The 16,900-nt window shown below is 47.3% G+C and overlaps 2 protein-coding genes and 2 non-coding genes across 4 annotated transcripts in view; 3 read left to right on the top strand and 1 right to left on the bottom strand.

Annotated features, from left to right (window-relative positions):
- Positions 1 to 971, top strand: part of RCSD1 (RCSD domain containing 1) — a 64,285-nt gene extending 63,314 nt beyond the window's left edge. The window contains exon 7 of the mRNA XM_021682664.2: positions 126 to 971. Coding sequence (XP_021538339.1) covers positions 126 to 158 — 33 coding nt within the window. The 3' untranslated portion in view covers positions 159 to 971. The remainder of the gene's footprint in view (positions 1 to 125) is intronic.
- Positions 972 to 7,797: 6,826 nt separating this feature from the next.
- Positions 7,798 to 7,869, top strand: TRNAP-CGG. The gene has a single exon. It is a non-coding gene; the product is annotated as a tRNA-Pro (tRNA).
- A 630-nt stretch (positions 7,870 to 8,499) lies between these two features.
- Positions 8,500 to 8,571, bottom strand: TRNAP-AGG. Its single transcript has one exon. It is a non-coding gene; the product is annotated as a tRNA-Pro (tRNA).
- A 6,457-nt stretch (positions 8,572 to 15,028) lies between these two features.
- Positions 15,029 to 16,900, top strand: part of MPZL1 (myelin protein zero like 1) — a 62,459-nt gene continuing 60,587 nt past the window's right edge. The window contains exon 1 of the mRNA XM_044915958.1: positions 15,029 to 15,248. Within this exon, the coding sequence (XP_044771893.1) occupies positions 15,158 to 15,248 (91 nt within the window). The 5' untranslated portion in view covers positions 15,029 to 15,157. The remainder of the gene's footprint in view (positions 15,249 to 16,900) is intronic.

Genomic DNA, 16,900 nt, shown 5'->3' with positions numbered 1-16,900 from the left:
ATTATTACCATCACTACTGTTAGTGTTACAATTCTTGCTAGATCTGGTATCACCAAGGAGGTCTGCTGAGCGTCAGGATTTCCCCCACTCTCTTCCTAACTCATCCTTTCCTCCTGTGTTCACAGGATAACACCCCTGTCCAGGACACTAAAATGTGAAGAAGAGTTCACTGTGCCTAGTGATGAGGCTGCTGGAGACATCTCTTTCGAAGGAGCAGCAACAAGAGAAAGAGAGAATGAAGCCATCGCTGGAGCAGAATTTGGGCGGGGGGGGGGGGGGCTGGAGGCCGCCCGAAGATGTAGATTGCGTTGTTTCCCGTCTCCACACCGAATGTTCCCTCGCAGACAAAGATCAGTCCGAGGGCAGCAGGCTTTAATCAGCTTGAGTTTGTGTCACTTGATGGACTTGGTTTAAAAAAGAAGGAAAAAAAAAAACTTATTTAAAACAATTTACTGCGGCGACAGCTCCCAGGGATACTGGTCAACCTGTGGGCCTGGATCCTATCCACACCCACCTGTCCCTGCGGCTGACCTCGGAACTGGATTCTAATTTAGCTTCTCAGATTTTGTTTTGTGTAAAGCGATAGCCTTTTTAATGTTCTGAAGCTTTTATGATTCTCAGATGGAAGTAAAAACTAATTTCAGGTGGCAGGAAACAAAAGAAAATCGCGTTGCTGAAAATATAAATCCCGTAAGTTACAGAAGACCTTAAATTGTATCAAGACCCTTGAGACAACCTCTCAGCTTTGTCCAAATTGGAACTGGCCAACCAATTTTTAAAACCTTGGCCTGGAAAAGATACTTATTGCAACATTAAAAAATAGGTATCTGTTCCAGCAATAGGAACCTTTCCTGTCCAGGAGTTTTCCAGTGGATGGTACACTCGGAGGTGACAGGTTCAGTCCAGTGGAGGCAGGGAGCAGCTCTCCTGGAGAAGCAGATGCCAGGGGTCATGGCTGTGCACACTGCCTTTCCTCATCCTGAAAGCAGAGCAAGGATACCTAAATAATGCCTACCCTCTGAGGTAGGCTGGGAGAATGAAATTTGCACTTTCTGAAGGAGATCCTTGAGCAGGGAGTCCATGTTGCCTGGGAGGTGCTTGAGTGTCTGTTTTGAAAGGTACATAACAAAAACATCCTTCCTAGCTTCCCTGGGAAGCTGCTCTTGAATCAAAGCCCAGACTCCCTTTCCGGACTCAGGAGGAGTGGGCTGGGTCTTCAGTCTGTTCTCACTTGGGAGCTCTGGCTTTAATGTTCTGTGTGGAAAATGCAAGGGGCTTTGCAAGGAACAGGGCCCTGACTACCCATTCCTTGACTAATTTCCTCTCCCCTCTTGATGCAAAGATGTTAATCCAAATAAATGTTTAATCTTTAGGGTTGGTTCTTATCCAGAGTTGCGTATTTCAGTGTCTCATGTGCTGATGTGGCAGGTGGAGCGGCTGTTTGTCTGGAGGTCTGTTAGACCACTTCCTACCCCGACGTCGGAACGTCATCTCCCGGACAAAAAGGCCTTATGTCACTGCTGGTACCTCAGCGTTCTCATCCCATTACAGTATTCCTAGAACTCCGGGAGAGTGTTCATACTTGGGATATGTATTTTTTCAAAACTTTTTAAATACATGCATCTTCCAAAAACTTGTAACTTAGTCGAGCCCAATATTTTAAGTTTTATGTTTTAGCGGAATTTTGGAGATAAGTGTGTTTCAGTTATTTTGAGGTCAGTATAATCCATCTTTATCCATCCCTCCCCCCATCCACCCATCCATCCATCTACATCTGTCCTTCATCTGTCCATCCACCCATCTATCCACAGAGATGTGTACCCCCGAAACAATACATGATTTTACTTACATATGTCTTTGGGTTGTTTATACACACAGTCTAGTGAATGTGTGCATGATTGTGAGCGTGTGTGACAGAAAAGGGGTATCTGCCACTTTCCTCTACTTGAAAAAGGAATGGACCAGAAAGCATGGGATGTAGATGTGAAGATGAAACTATTTTTTCGTCCGGAGGCACGACAGTTTACAGCAGCAGATGGTTTTATTCAGGCTTCCCTAATAGGCTTGAAGGAAAACACTGATTTCTTCATAGCTATAAGGCTCAAGAGTCAGAGTCATTCCTCCTTTACCTCTGTCTTCCGGCTTGAATTTCATACTGTGTCTTTGCTTTCTCCAGAAAGGGAGCAAGGGGGAAAAAAAACCCTGGATGCTGTGAAGGGAGATGCCAATATTTAATAGGGGGCTGTTATACTGTTTCAGCTGCATGTGGAACCAGGTCGCCAGATGACTACAGGAAGCCCAGGGGTCTCAGAACTCCACTCTCCTCCCTGAGGTCCCCCCGGACAAACCTCAGTTTGCCAGTCAACTAGACACTCAAAAAATAAAGGGATAAATTAGTAGAAAGGCAACCTATTCATCATCTTCTTTTGATTAGATACTCCTGGGAGTGTAACAGTTTAACACAGTTGAATGAATGAGGACATTCAGTTGCTAATGAAAGAAACTGGCTGATGAAAACCAGAAAATTGTATCTATGAATATCTCTCTCTCCCTCCCTCTCTCCCTATATATAGAATAATATAAATTAAAAATCTATGGATAGACCTAAATACAATACTCAAGCAATATCAGAAACCTCTCTTTGTTCTTGGTCTCTGCTTTCCTCTATGTTGGCCATATTCCCAAGCAGGCTCTTCACAGCCTGCAAACCCAATGGAAAGAGCTTATTTTTTTCCAATAACACTGGGGAAAAAATCCTGCAAAGGTTTTCTATAAACCATGTGTGGATCACCTGTTCATACCTGAACCAGTCTTTATGACTGAGGAGCTGCGGAGATCACACTGGCCAGGCCTGGGTCGTGTGACCTCCGGAGCTAAGTGCTAGGTAAGCCAATCCTGTGCAATCTGCAAGGATTCTGAATGGGAACAATGGGTGTCAAATGGGGTGCTGTTACCAAAGGAAATTATGCTGGAAAAAACAAAAAACCCAACAACAGATGTGTCCAAGAGGGCAAGCCCAGACATACCAAACTACTATTCCATTGTTTACTAAAACATTAAATTTTGTTTGACCCCTCAACGAGTTCTAATCAACTTTGTGCTCTATGGACCAGGTAAAAATAATGTGACCAGACTGCTTCTTTATGATGTATGACCAGGTGGCTTCTGAAGATACCAAGAGCACTGAGCAAAATGCAAGTGCTACTCAAAGTGGAATTCGTTTTCATAAGCCACCACTGAATATCAGTCTCATGATTTCATGTAATAATATATGGCTGATCCAGAGCTAACCTGGGGCTCCATGAGGGTACAGTTGATGTCTGTATTCTTCATTATGCACAGTGCCCCATGCAATATAGGTGCTCAATAAATAGTTGTTAAGTAATGAATGATTGCACTGATGTCGGGGCTGGAATAGATTACTTTCAGTATTGATCACTGCCCAACACCTCCCTCATCTGATACCAGAGGCCTGAAATATCATAATTAGCAACTCTTCCACTGGCTTCAGTCTTCTTTCCCAATCAAAATGCATATCCTGAGAGAAGTAATATTTTAAGTTTCCTTTGTCATCACACCTTGGGTTGAGTTGGTTCTTGAAATCCTTCCCAGAGGGGTTGAAAAAGAAGAGCAAAGTATAGAAAAGTCTAGGGGCAGGAGACATACTTTTCTGACTTCCAATCTTGCTTGGGGCAACCCAGGCTCCCACTCAGCCTAGTGATGTCCTGGCCAGAGTGGCTATGGTTGCTGCGAAGACTTTTATTCCGGCTCTGCCCTCAAATCCCAGGGGAACTGTGGGAATTCTGGAGAGGCTCCACTGTGGTCAAATGGGGCAGGAAACTATGGTTCTTTGAGACTCCACAGAGGAGGAAGAGACAATGTGTATGTTTTATGCTTCTCAGTGAAAAGGGAGCCACGGGGGTAAAAACCATCTACCTCAAAAACCAGAGCATAAAGACTTGCTCCTTTTAATCCTGGAAAGTTGTGGGCTTCTCTGTGGGAGCTGTGACACGCTGATCCTGGCATTGCCAGGGAGATGCTAGGAGGCAAACAGGATGCAGAAGGAAGGGGCCAAAATGAGCAAGGATCCCCCCGGTTACTCCGATAAGTAATGACTCTGGCCCTTCATGGTGTCATTTTACATAAAAATTTGAGAAAATTACTTGAATTTAGGTAAACCTGTAATGTCAGTTATCACACTTCTCAACTTCTTTTTAAAAGAATGAGTGGACTGGATTGCACTTTAATCAGCATTCAAACACAAGACTCTAGAATAACTATACATGGTTGGTACTCAAAAAAATAGTAGGAGCTCTGACACTAGTCATTACTATTGGACTGTCTAAGGAACCCCTGGGTGCTGGATGGTGCCAGGCACTTCCCCATCATGGCTGCACCTGGCCCCTCAGGAGTGATGGTAAAAGCCTTACTGATGACCTTCAGAAGTAGCTGGGCTGAAAAAGCAAAAGGGCCTGCTTTGCATTGCCTCTGATTCGTGTCTCTTTTCTTCTACCAAGCACAGAGTTCTTAAAGTGTGATTTAAAGATGCTAATGATCCTTATTTTTTATTATAAAAGCAATACATCTTTATTTTAGAAAATTGTGGAGGAAAAGAAAAATAATTAAGTAAAAACATATTTATAATTCCACTACTGAGAAATAGCTAGTATTAAGATTTTATGGATTTTTTTCTAGTTTTTTAATATGCATATATATATTTGTTTTAATTTTTGCTTGTTACAAAATTAAGCTCTCAATACATGTAACTGTGCATCTTTCCTTTTTGTAACATACTATCATGAGCGTGTCTTCATAAACAATCACACTTCTGATCATGAAAACGATACACTTTTGTCCTCTTCTAATGCAGCCAATAACATCCAGAGCAAGACCAAGTGTGTATAGAACAGAAGGACAGTAGGATCCCCTCGTGGAAATGGTATTCTAGTAGAAAGTGGTTCTTTTCACACTCTTGGCCTTAGATTTCTATCACCTTGGGACTTCAGGCACTCTCAAAACTTAAATCAAGTGAAAACTTTTGAATGAAAAAAGAAAGGGCTGAGGCAGCTCCAAAGATTCATTTCTGATGATTCAGGGGCTGCAAAATTCAGAGGAAGGCATGAGATAGACCTCAGAAAAAGAATCATTGAGGGAAACCACGTAGAAATGTTGTTAGTAAAAAGGAGCTGAAGCTATTATAGGATATTGGACTGGAGTCTGGAAAAAGACACACATCTTCAATCAGATTCAAGTTTCCGTTTGGATCAGGGCATGGCTTGCCGTGGTGAAGCAAACCTGCCATTTATGACAGCCGTGGTGGCCTGAAAGTCACTTAGAGCCTAACCTCATGGGCAGCAAATAAGGCTCAGCACACAGTCCTCCAGTCCCGGGTGCTGAGTCAGCAGGAAGGGTCCTCTGAATGGCCGACCTGTGTGACTGAATTGTATTCTCACTTCCAAAGACTAACCATGTCAGGTCAGAACAGTCTGCACCACTCAGGTCTAGATTGGGTCTGAATTCAGTAGCATGCCAACTAATTTTAGTTATAAAATAGGAATGAAAGTGATTGTTAAATCCATTCACAGTGTCGGGTGCCTGGGTGGCTCAGTTGGTTAAGCGACTGCCTTTGGCTCAGGTCATGATACTGGAGTCCCAGGATCGAGTCCCGCATTGGGCTCCCTGCTTGGCAGGGAGTCTGTTTCTCCCTCTGCCCCTCCCCCCTCTCATGTGCTCTCTCTCATTCTCTCTCTCTGAAATAAATAAATAAAATCTTTAAAAATCCATTCACAGTGTCAAGACATCCACCCTGACATCATCCCAGAGTTATTCTAATCACCTCCTAATGGACCTACTCTAATGTCATCATCTTTCTCTCATGCATCTGACCCCAAGTCAAAATTATCTTCAGTCGTACTTTTAACATTCCCACCATTCTCAAAAGCGTTGATGCTTCCAGATCCCTTTAATAAAATTAAAATATTAAAGCATGGGTTTCAAAGTTCTCCTCTTTCAGGTCCTCTTCTTCCAGGCCAGTTTCCATCTTACTTGCTAACCAGCCAAGCTAAGCTCATTGGCATGAAATTGCATCAAGAGCCATAAAAGTTGTCAAAGTGGTCACCTCCTTTGACTATATTACCTCAGGAAATCACCTAAAACATGAAAAAAGTATACACACAGATGGGTCCGTCAAGCAATATTTACATCGATGAAACGTTGGACACCACTTACGTAGCTTACAGAAAAATAAGAATATCGTGCCCTGTTGTCTTGACGGAACAGGATGAAGTCATTACAAACAACTTAAGGGATAAGAAAGCGGGTGTGGGAAATTCAACAACCTTGAGAGGGGACACCGGCAGAGGTAGGAGAGGCCTCCAGCCTTGTCACCTCTCATGGCACCAGGGCGAGTGGTGGGAGCGGGCTTCAGCCCTGGCAGGGCAGAGTGAGCCCATGGTCTCAAGGAGAGGGCGAAGCGGATTGCTCAGGACTCTGCGGGGAGCGCCTCCTGCCCCACGCCCACCCCTGAACCCACCGCACCCGCATCCCGAACCTATCCTCAAGTTCAAAGCAGTATTTAGCTCTGAAACCTTGGCTCAGTAGGAGGAAGAAAGGTGGTCTCAGACAAGGAGAGGGTGTCGTTAGTCTTACATGCGATCAAAGCAAATAGAGGGCTTAGCTTGGACAGGCTGCCTCCCCAGCCACGTCCTCCTACCCCAGGGAGCAGCAGGGCTCTACGCGGCCAGATTTGGCTTTTCAGCTTTTGCTCTTTGATTTGAGGTGTTTTCGCATGTATTTCCCCCACCCCCGCCCAGGGCGCGAGCTCCGGTCCTGACCTTCCGTCACTGAGCGACATCCCAGGTGCCGGCGGGCCTCAGGAGGAAGGGGGCGGGGGAAAGCGGAGAAGCTGGTGCAACGGGGAGCTCCCAAAAGGTGAGGGGCAAGAACACCACTGGACCCTCGGAGGACTGTCAGACAGCTACGGAGAACAGCTTCCACGGAAAAAGGAAGCTTGGGGTCCGGAAGCCGGCTGCGGGAGCCAGGACCCCGCAGCCCTGGGGGAGTTGGGCCCGGGTTGGGGCGGGGGGGGCGGGGACGCAGGCGGAGGGGGCGGGGCGGAGGCGGGGCGCGCTACCACCGCCGGGCCCCTGCCGTCGGCTGCAGGGGGCGCACGCATCCGGGGTCCTCCCCGCTCCCGCAGCCGCCGGGACATCCGTCGCCCCCAACCGCTCGCGGCCCCTTCCCAGGCCTTCCCTGTCCACAGCTCCAAACGAGCTACCTGAGGTCCCGGACCTGCGTTCTCTCTGCAAAGGGAGGCGGGGAGCACCTAGGAGCAGGACGTCAGGAATATCCAATGAGCTCCGTACCTGCAAAGCCCTCAAAAGGGCGGACGATCCCATAATGAATGTTGGGAAAGTTCTCTTTTAACCCTCCTCTGGGGTTTCTTCCCCGCCCGCTCCGCCCGCCTTCAGCCGCGGCTCCCGTTCGTGCCCTCAGCCCAGCCCGACGGGGCCCGTCGCGCCCAGCGAGCACTGCCCTAGGCGGGCACCCGGCGGCGCCCTCCCAGCCCCGGCTCCCGCGCCCGCCGCTACCGCTGGGTGCAGCATGGGCCCCGGCTCAGGGTGGTGCGACCCGCCCGGCTCCGCAAAATCCGCGACAAGAGGGGCTCCGGGGCTCACGCCTGGATTGGGTGCACGGTCCAGGCAGTGGGAAAAAAGTCGCCGGCCGGGTCGGGTGGGAAGCGCAGCGAGAGGCGGGGCGAGGCTGAAGGGAGGCACCGGGAGCCGCTTTGCCGAGAGTGGCTCGTTGGTCTAGGGGTATGATTCTCGCTTCGGGTGCGAGAGGTCCCGGGTTCAAATCCCGGACGAGCCCAGGCTTTTCTTTCGCTCCACACCTTAAATTTAAAACCTTTTTTTTCTCTTCCTCACACAACCCATTTAGAGGCTTCTATGAAACCAACTAATATGGTCTCTTGAGCTTGACTGTTAATTCCCCCAGTTTTGCGAAGCAAGAAATCGAATGGGATCAATTTGTACCATACGGCCACTGTGCGTCGGAGAGCTGCGCGTGAGAATAGCTGTACCCTTAAAGCACGCGCGCTGGGAAAAAAGAGGCTCCTCGTGCGGAGTCCTGACCCCCGGATCAGAGCCCCGCACGTGGGCAGGACGCCGGCGACCAGCGGTCCCGGACGAGACGCGCGCAGTCCTCCTGCCGACGCCCAGCACCCGGCCTGTGGCTGGACGCGGGCTGGCCACACCTGCGGGCAGCCGACAGCGGAACTCTGTGTCACTTGCACACGCGCGCGACTCCGGAACTAGCAGGGGTGGGGACAGCGTTTTCAGAGTATCACAATGTTTTCAAACTTTCTACGTTTTTACGTTGTCTTCTTATAGTATTTGGATGTGCAGTGTGCAAAAGCTCAAAAAGTCTCAATTTTGTGTTTTGCAGCAACGTGTATTTATTACCTGTATTTATTATCAGAAATTTTTAGTAAGAAAAGAAGGGCTCGTCCGGGATTTGAACCCGGGACCTCTCGCACCCTAAGCGAGAATCATACCCCTAGACCAACGAGCCGGCGTAGCGTTAACGTTCCTGCCATGCTAAAGGAAGGTGAACTACTTAGTCCGGCGCCCCCAAGCGGTTATTTATGTATTGTGTTTATATCCTTCACCTGTTTTTATGCTCTATGTAGGTTTTCTATTTTCTCTCTTTTTTACTTTTTATCTTTAAGAATCTGATACAGAAGAAAACAACGGTCTCATTACCATTGTAATATACTTACCTTTCATTTGAAAAGACATAATTCTGTCTATATTCGTGGCTAATAAATTGCAGGGTATCTGTGGCAAAGTCCCTGTGGCAGGAAGATTCCAGACTCTCTTCTTTACTGAGTTCTGGACGTTGCGCTTTCCAATAATAGTAAAATTGTCGGTTTCTTTCTATACTTTTTATCCTAGTGCTCAAGACGCCAGCCAGCCTTGTGAATTCCCATCTCTGTGTTTTTACTCAAAGTGTTCTCTTCAGCTGGAAAATCTTTTTCCTCTTGGATAAATCCCAAACTCTAACTTTCCCAGAGAAAGATCCTTTAACATATTAAAATCAACTGTATGTGATATATAATTGGCGTGCAGTCTTGTCTCCTCTAATCATAATTTACTGGAGGACAATACTGAAATCTGTGTAACTGGCAACCAAATGTATAATTCATTATGATTGGTGCCCAATTGTCCCAATACCTTTACCGCATGGCTTGTTTACTATATTTTAAATTCTTAAATACTTATTATTTAACTTATGCTAACAAAGCTGGTGCTCAATAAATGACTGCAATTAGTTTCAAGTTCCTCAGCAAAACAAATCTTGGTACTTGGACAGCTAGTAAGTGTGAACTGTCAACAAATAACAACAACAAACAGAAGAGTGGCTATCCAAAATAGAACCTAGTCACTTATTTTGTTTCATATCAGTTTATTCATTCGCCTGGTTGCTCATTCATTCAACAAACATTAGAAGCACTATGTACCAGACACTGAATTGTCAACTTTCTTCCTATGGTTTGACACTAGCAAATTATAGTTCTGATCTCTAACATTCCCCACCCTTCTTTGTTTTGTTTGAAACTGTCCTAACAAGAGACTTGAGTTCTTCTTAGGGCTCAAGGCAAGGAGAATAAGAATACCCTTTAAAATGTTCATTGGTTCTAGGTGCCAGCTCACTTCATTCATCAAAACCTAACTGGAAAAAATGTGCCCTAGACACTTAAGAAGTTTGTATTTCTCATGAGAACGAGGAAACTAAAAAATATAACTTGTAAGGTAAAATACTGTAACCACTTCAGATTTCTGAAAACCTGAGCTTCTACAGTTACTAAGAGGTCTCTATGCTCTCCTTTCCCACTTGAATTTACTATAGTTATTATCATTTTCAGGGTTTTTTTTTTTTTTCTTACTCCTACTTCTCTCTAGTGATTGGAAAATAGTTTGTCTATTACTCTTCAGGCTCCATTAGAGTATCTCATTTGCCTCTCACAAAGGTGCAGGAAAACTGACAGTAACAAAACTCAGAATATCAGTTGCCTAACTCACAGGGAGAAACATCTCTATCCTGGTAAAGGAATGCCTGTGACCCCCTCCAGGGCACATCCTTCCCTTGTAGTACACAGATTGTTACAGTGTACAAGAGGACAGAGGATCTTGAGGAACATTTTATCCCAGTCACAGCAAACAAAAAAGCCTGGTGACATCTACTTTTACTGACAACACCTCTCTAAGGACCCCCATTATTCTTGTTCCCCCAATTTGGTGCCCAGAAACACCGGAGACACTAGAACTCTAATTTTCAAATTTTCAATATTTGCTAGCAAAAAATGCAACCCTTCTCCTGAATTAAGCCATTCTGTCAACAGAAATATTAATGAAATTGATTTCGCTTCAGGCAAATCTTTTTCACGATGGCCTGAGATTCATTTTTTACTCTGATATTTATTCATTAATAGTCAAATTCTCACTACCCACAGATCACAGTGTTCCAATTCCTGTGGCAACAGATCTTAAAAAAGACAAGCAAGGAAGGAATGTCCATGAGAATACAGGAGGCGGGGAGGATCCCCCCACAATCACAAAGATCTGTTTGAAATTTTGGTGCCTGTCACCATCTTCCTACTTTGTCCCGTTAATTCCAGCTCTAGAAAATTCTGCCCTTATATATTTGCCAGGAGTAGATGCTCCTGAGCGCCCCTTATCTTATCTCTATTAAGTGAAGCCAAGGCAAACCCCTCCTCACTACTGCATTTATTGTGCGCTGCGTGAAAAAGGAAGTCTGTGAGGCCAATAGGCCTGTGTCAATAACTATTATCAGAAGGCCTCTGCACATGATTTTTTTCTTATTATTGATTCTGTGGGGAAAATTCTCCCCAAGGAGCCCCTTCTTTTCAGAGGCAGCCGTCCATTGAAAGGACCTTTCTGACCTGATTGGAAGTCTTCAGTTGATTCTGATTGTATTGTCTGAATTGCACGCGCTGGAAAAGGGGAGTTTCCAGGAGGAAGAAAGGGGTACATGAAGAGAAGGAGGTTTGCTGAGTGAGGACCTCGGACTAACAATAATGACTGGAATCCAAGGGGGTTTTTGGCTTGTTTGTTTTCCCATTTACTCTCTACAGCAGGGTCAGAAACTACAACTTTGCACGATGTTTTTTTGGGTTTTTTTTGTAACTTCTCTAGATTAATTTAATAAACATTCATTCATCTCTTCACCCAGCAAAAATGTATTGAGCATCTGCTGTGTGCGAGGTGTTGAGTATATTCGTGAACAAAACAGAAACAGTCCCTGCCGGGGTGGAGCAGACATTCTAGTGAGAGAAGACAAACCATAAATATAATGAAGAAAGAAATTGTATAGGGAGGGTTTGTGATTTGAACAGGATGGTAAGGATGGTCCTCTTTGAGAAGATAACACGCGAGCAAAAGCTGGAAGAGGAACAAGGTGTGAGTCATGCGCATATCTGGAAGAACCAACTGGGTAGAGGGGGCGGCCAGTGCAAACACCGGGAGACGTGGGTGTACCTGAAATGTTCCAGAAACAGCAACGAGGACGGTGCAGCTAAGTGTGAGGTTAACAGGAGACGAGCATTACTCTGCACCAGGCTCTGTCTTAGGCCCTGGGGAAAAAAGTCCCTTGTGTCCCTCGAGGGGATCATTTTATACGGGAGACAGACAAGTAAGTGGATAATAGCAAGCAAGTGCTGATATGATAATAGTAACCTGTATCGAGAACTTACCACCTAATACATTACTCTCAACTGTGTTCGAAAAGACCTTGAGACGTGAGTCCCATTTTAGGTTTTAAAATCATTAGAAATCTGAATGAGTACAGAGCTGTACTGGGTGACAGTGATCAAGTCTACACAGGGCAGTGCAGGGAGATATTAGAGACTGCAGGAAACCTTTTTAGAGGAATTCACCCTCAAGTTATGTTCTGAAAGATGGGAAGATAAACTGTTGACCGTCAGGGGGCAGAGGGAGGCCTAAGGCCCGAGGAAGCCATGGGAACGCAGCCCTGCAGGCTCGAGAGCACCTGCGCTGGAACTGAAGGCAGGTTTGGGTTGCATGGCTGGAGTGTGGGGAGAAGGGCCCCAGGCAGGCGCTCACAAAAGCAGTCTGCAGGGATGTGATGCCGGTCAAAGGGTTTGGACGTCATGCTAAGGGCAATAAGGAGCCAATGAAAGGCTCTAAAAAGGGAGTAAATGGGAAATTCATTCTGTCCACTCTCTGGTGGTTGTGGAAGTTGTGGAAATATCCATGGAAAGTCCAGCCCCCTGCAAAACACCTCAGAGTCCAGGTGTTCTTGTTCTCTCTGGACGGGTCTTCCTCCCTGCAGGGGTGCGCACAGGCTTTGGGGCAGAGGAGAAGATCCCAAGGGAAGCAGGGAGAGAAGCTGGCCGGGGATTTGAAGCTAAGGAAGAAAGGGGGGCTGGTGTACTCAGTCTGGGAGTGGCCACATCTGCTGTCACCCAGGAGTCCCTAGGGAGGCCTGACAGCAACTAGTGCTCAGATAGACCAAGCCCTCTGACCCTTCCAAGGGAAGTCATTTTTCCTTTACATCCCATATTTGAAGGGAAGGACGTTCTATTGACTTGAGACTGATGGACCAATGTTTCTTGTGGAACACCTTGCTGCCACAGCAGCTCAAGTTCCAAGAAGCCCTTCTGCAGTTCCCCTGACGTCTGTCAGCATCTTAAGCTACGTCCAAGGCCCACCTTGTTAGCCGTCCTCGAAGACCAGGTTCTCTTCCTTGGCTTTCGTTTTGGTCGACTGGTAGCATTATTCTCCACTCAGGCTAGAAACTGGAGGTCATATCTGTCTTTCTGGATTCTTTTTTCTCTCTCTCTTTTTAAAAAAATTTTATTTATTTATTTGAGAGAGAAAGAGAGCGTGCACACACCTGAGTATGAGGCGGGGGGGTGGGGGGGAGAGGGAGAAGCAGACTCCCTGTAGAGCTCCATCCCAGGACCCTGGGATCATGACCTGAGCCCAAGACAGACACTTAACCAAGTGAGCCACCCAGGCACCCTGGATTCTTTTCTCGCTCACCTTGTCTGCTGTGGTCAACCTTTTAAAACACAGACCTGAATTTGTCATTCCCCTTTTACCTCTCCCTAGTGGCCACAGGATGGACAACCCAAGGTTCTTCAAAAGACCACCAGCATTCTCCTTCCCTAACTCCTCTGAAGTTCCAAACCACAGAAGATTTACCCACTATGTCTTGCACCTGGTACTGCTTTCCCGTTTCTGAGTTTGCTTTCCTACACCTTCTCAGTGAACCTTTATTCATCCTCTAAAGTCCGCCTGGGTGGCTCAGTCATCAAGCATGTCCTTTTGGCTCAGAGTCCTGGGATCGAGCCCCGCATCGAGCTTCCTGCTCAGTGGGAAGCCTGCTTCTCCCTCTCCCACTCCCCCTGCTTGTGTTCCCTCTCTCGCTGTCTCTCTCTCTGTCAAATAAATAAATAGAATCTTTTAAAAAAAATAAAGTCCACCTCAAGTGCTACATCCTTTCTGCATCTTTCCCCCACACCTCTTGGCCAGTGGTTCCCAGAAGAGGAAGGTGTGTGTGTTGAGGTATATCACAGTCAGAGATGCCTGTAACATTACATGTGTCCTTGAGAAACAATGTGTCTGTTGGCCTTGGGTTTCTCCTCTTCAAGCATTTAAAAAAATTTAGTACCTGTAATGTCTACGCTGGAGGCCTATGTGCTTCTTGAGAGTAAAGTCTAGGTGTTCTACATCTACAGCACATAGTAGTTACTCACTTAACACATTTGTATTCAATCCAACCTATGACATTCCAGACACACTTCATAAGGATCTTGCAGAGAAAAATAGGGCAAAATGGTTGTCATGCTTTTTTAGTTTTCTCTCACTACTGCTAATTATTATGAGTTTCCTTACAAGGCTAGTAGGCTAAAACAGCAAAAATATCAGTTTGTCTAAATTGACTTTAGACAAAAACCGTTAAATGAGAGGTTACATTTGGGTTTTCTCACCATACTCTTCCCCTCCTCTTGTGCTAATGGTCCACATTTTGTTCCTTCCTTCACTCTACTGGCCGCCCACCTAGATTCTTCCTTTTCTTCATTCACTCTCATCTTGTCATGCTCCTGTCCCTCCTTCTGGTGTGCCCTTTGTAGGGTATTCTCATAAGGACCCTTCCAAACACTTTTCAGCATTTATTGGGCAACCGGTGAGCAGCAGACACTGTTCTGGGCCAAGGGAACCAAGTTGAGCAGTCAACCAAGGCACTTCAGGCTCAGGAACTTCCCCATTCCAATTTTTATTGACAAATCAAGGGACATTTTGTCTGCAAAAGCAAAACAAACTAAAAGCACATTCATTTGTGTTCCAAGCAGCAGGAAAGAGTTCCCGGTTTCCAGCCTTTCTTAAGCCTAAAGAAGGCCTCCTAAGAGGAGATTCGGGCAAGATGGAGACTTCTTTTTTAACCTAGCTGATTTCTCAAATTGCAACACATAAATAACCCAGTCGAGGCGAAGGACAGGCCTTGCAAAGGGCAAGGCGGGAGATGTGTTCCAAGCGGCCGACTGAATCATCCCATCGTCCCCTCTTTTTTTTTCCTTTGTAAATGGAGTGCTTTTTCCTGTAGGTGAGGCCCAGAAAAACCTAGAAGGGCTGACCCCGAGGCGAGCACAGACCCGGCAAGGACCCGCGGCCAGGAGAGACTGTGAAGAGATCTGCGGGACTGGACCTCCGAGAGACAGAGGAGACGGCGGCAGGCGGTCGGCACGCGGGACACACACGGACACCCAGGCGGGCGGAGGGCCGGGCGGCGGGAGCCCAGCACCTCCGGAGACCCCAGCCTCCAACGCTGGGAGAAGAAGCCTGGGTGGGACCGGGGGGGCGGGCCCTCCGGACGAGAGGGGTTGATGGACGGTCGGTGTCCTCCAATGGCGTCCTCCCGAGGACGCGGGGCTGGCCAATGAGCGGACCACCGGGGCCGGCGCGGGGCGGGGGTTGCGGCTGGGGCCGGGAGCGGGGAGCGCGGCGTGGAGGTGCCAGCGGGCGCGGGCGGCGACGAGGCCGGAGTTCCTGCGGCGAGCCGAGCGGAGCGCAGTGGGGACGGGGGCCCGGGGCGCGGCGGCGTGGGAAGGACGATGGCAGCGCCCGCGGGAGCCGCGGCAGTGCCAGTAGCCCCAGCCCGCAGGCGCTGGCTGTGGTCGGTGCTGGCGGCGGCGCTCGGGCTGTGTGAGTGATGCCGGAGCCGGGGCGGCGGGGGCCGGGGCGGCGGGCGCCGAGGTGGGGAGGGGGCGCGGCCTGCGCGCTCCGGAGCCGCGGGAGCCGCGCCGGTGGGGAGCGCCGAGCCTTCCTTCTTCCCGGTCCCTGCGTGTGCGGGAGGAGGGGCGAGCTCCCCACCTTGCTCCCTCCTGGGGGGCCGCGGGGGCCGAAGGCCGGCGGGCGGCTGTTTCGCGCTGGCGCGGGGTCGCCCGCCTTCCCCGCGTGTGACCCGGGGTCGCCCCGGCACTCCCGCCTGGGATTCCGGTTCGGGGAACCGGGGGTTCTGGCGTTCTCCACCTTTAGGAGGTGGCGGAAGGTTGCAGGCTTTTCTTTGTTGGTTTATTTCCTTGTTTTAGACGAATGTCTTGTTTTACCTTGTGAGTTCCATTTCGAATGCCCTCCAGTCCGTTTTTTAAGCTTCCGTGATAGAGGAGCCCTGGAGTCTCCTGGGTCTCTTCTCCAGTCTGCCGAGCACCCACCGCGGGGACATTTACATTACTTCTGGGTTAGGAGGCAAAGACTGGGAATACCACTGAAATGACCTGGCTTAAAGGAATTTGGTCAAATCCGTAATAACGCCAGGCAGAGTCACCACAGTTTGACAAGACACAGGACATTAAAAAGCTCATTTTCCCTTTTTTCTTCTTCTTTTTTTTTTAATGACCTTTTTTTCTTGCCAAATTTCATGGGTCAACTTAAGGTAAACCTCAGGCTCGATTTATTGCATTGGATGCGTTGTTTTATGGACATCTGAAGTAGTGTTGGTCATAGGACTTTTTTGTGTTGTTGTTCAAAGCAAAGGACTTGTTGCTGCCTCAGAACGTGGTTAAGTAATGGTTCTAAAGAAGGCCAACTCCTAAGAAACCACGTCGACTTTTTCGTTTCTTTTGTTTCACAAAATGTCAGTTGCATCACAGTGTCTGAATACAAGTTTACTCAGTAATTTCTTTCGTGGAAAAGTCCTTCATGTGATCTTTGGAACCCGGAAAGCTATCATTTAACCAATGATTCCAAGGGTGGTAACGTATAAAGGTAAAAGTCTCCTCGTCCTCTGGAGGTTGACAGGTTCTGTGTAAATGTCTCCTTTGAGGAAAAAAAGGTTAAAAGTGTGGGGGGGGCGGGTTTTGTTGGCGATGGTGACAATATTTGTGTTTTAAGTAAACAGGTAGGAAATAGCCTAAAAATGAGTTTGATCAGAAATCTTGTGTGCTTCAGACAGAATAATTACACAGGAGAGGTCAGACATTGCCACTGTGGACAAAGCGGGGAGGGCGATCTTAGACTCAAGGTACTAAAAGCAGAACTGAAAAACTAAGTATTAATGGATATTAATATGAAAAGATCATCAGAATAATAGCTGCATACACCTTGGATGTGCCCAGCTCTTCAGTAAGGAAAGATGAATGTTGGTATGTGAAAATCAGCCACTAACGTTACTGCTTAATTTTGGAAAACCATCAAATGTTTCTCCTTGCCAAGTCATCTTTTCCTGGTCATGGATGGTGTCCATGGATAGCAGTCCAGTTTTATAGAAAACCTTCCTGATTTTGATCCAGATACAGTTATTCAGCAAACATTTATTAAGCACCTTATAAGAATTAAGCACCAAAAATACCCTAAGA

Source organism: Neomonachus schauinslandi, chromosome 6 (assembly GCF_002201575.2).
Source record: "Neomonachus schauinslandi chromosome 6, ASM220157v2, whole genome shotgun sequence".
Lineage (NCBI taxonomy): Eukaryota > Metazoa > Chordata > Mammalia > Carnivora > Phocidae > Neomonachus > Neomonachus schauinslandi.
Note: the sequence above shows the minus strand (reverse complement) of the source record. Positions and strands in the feature narration are given on the sequence as shown.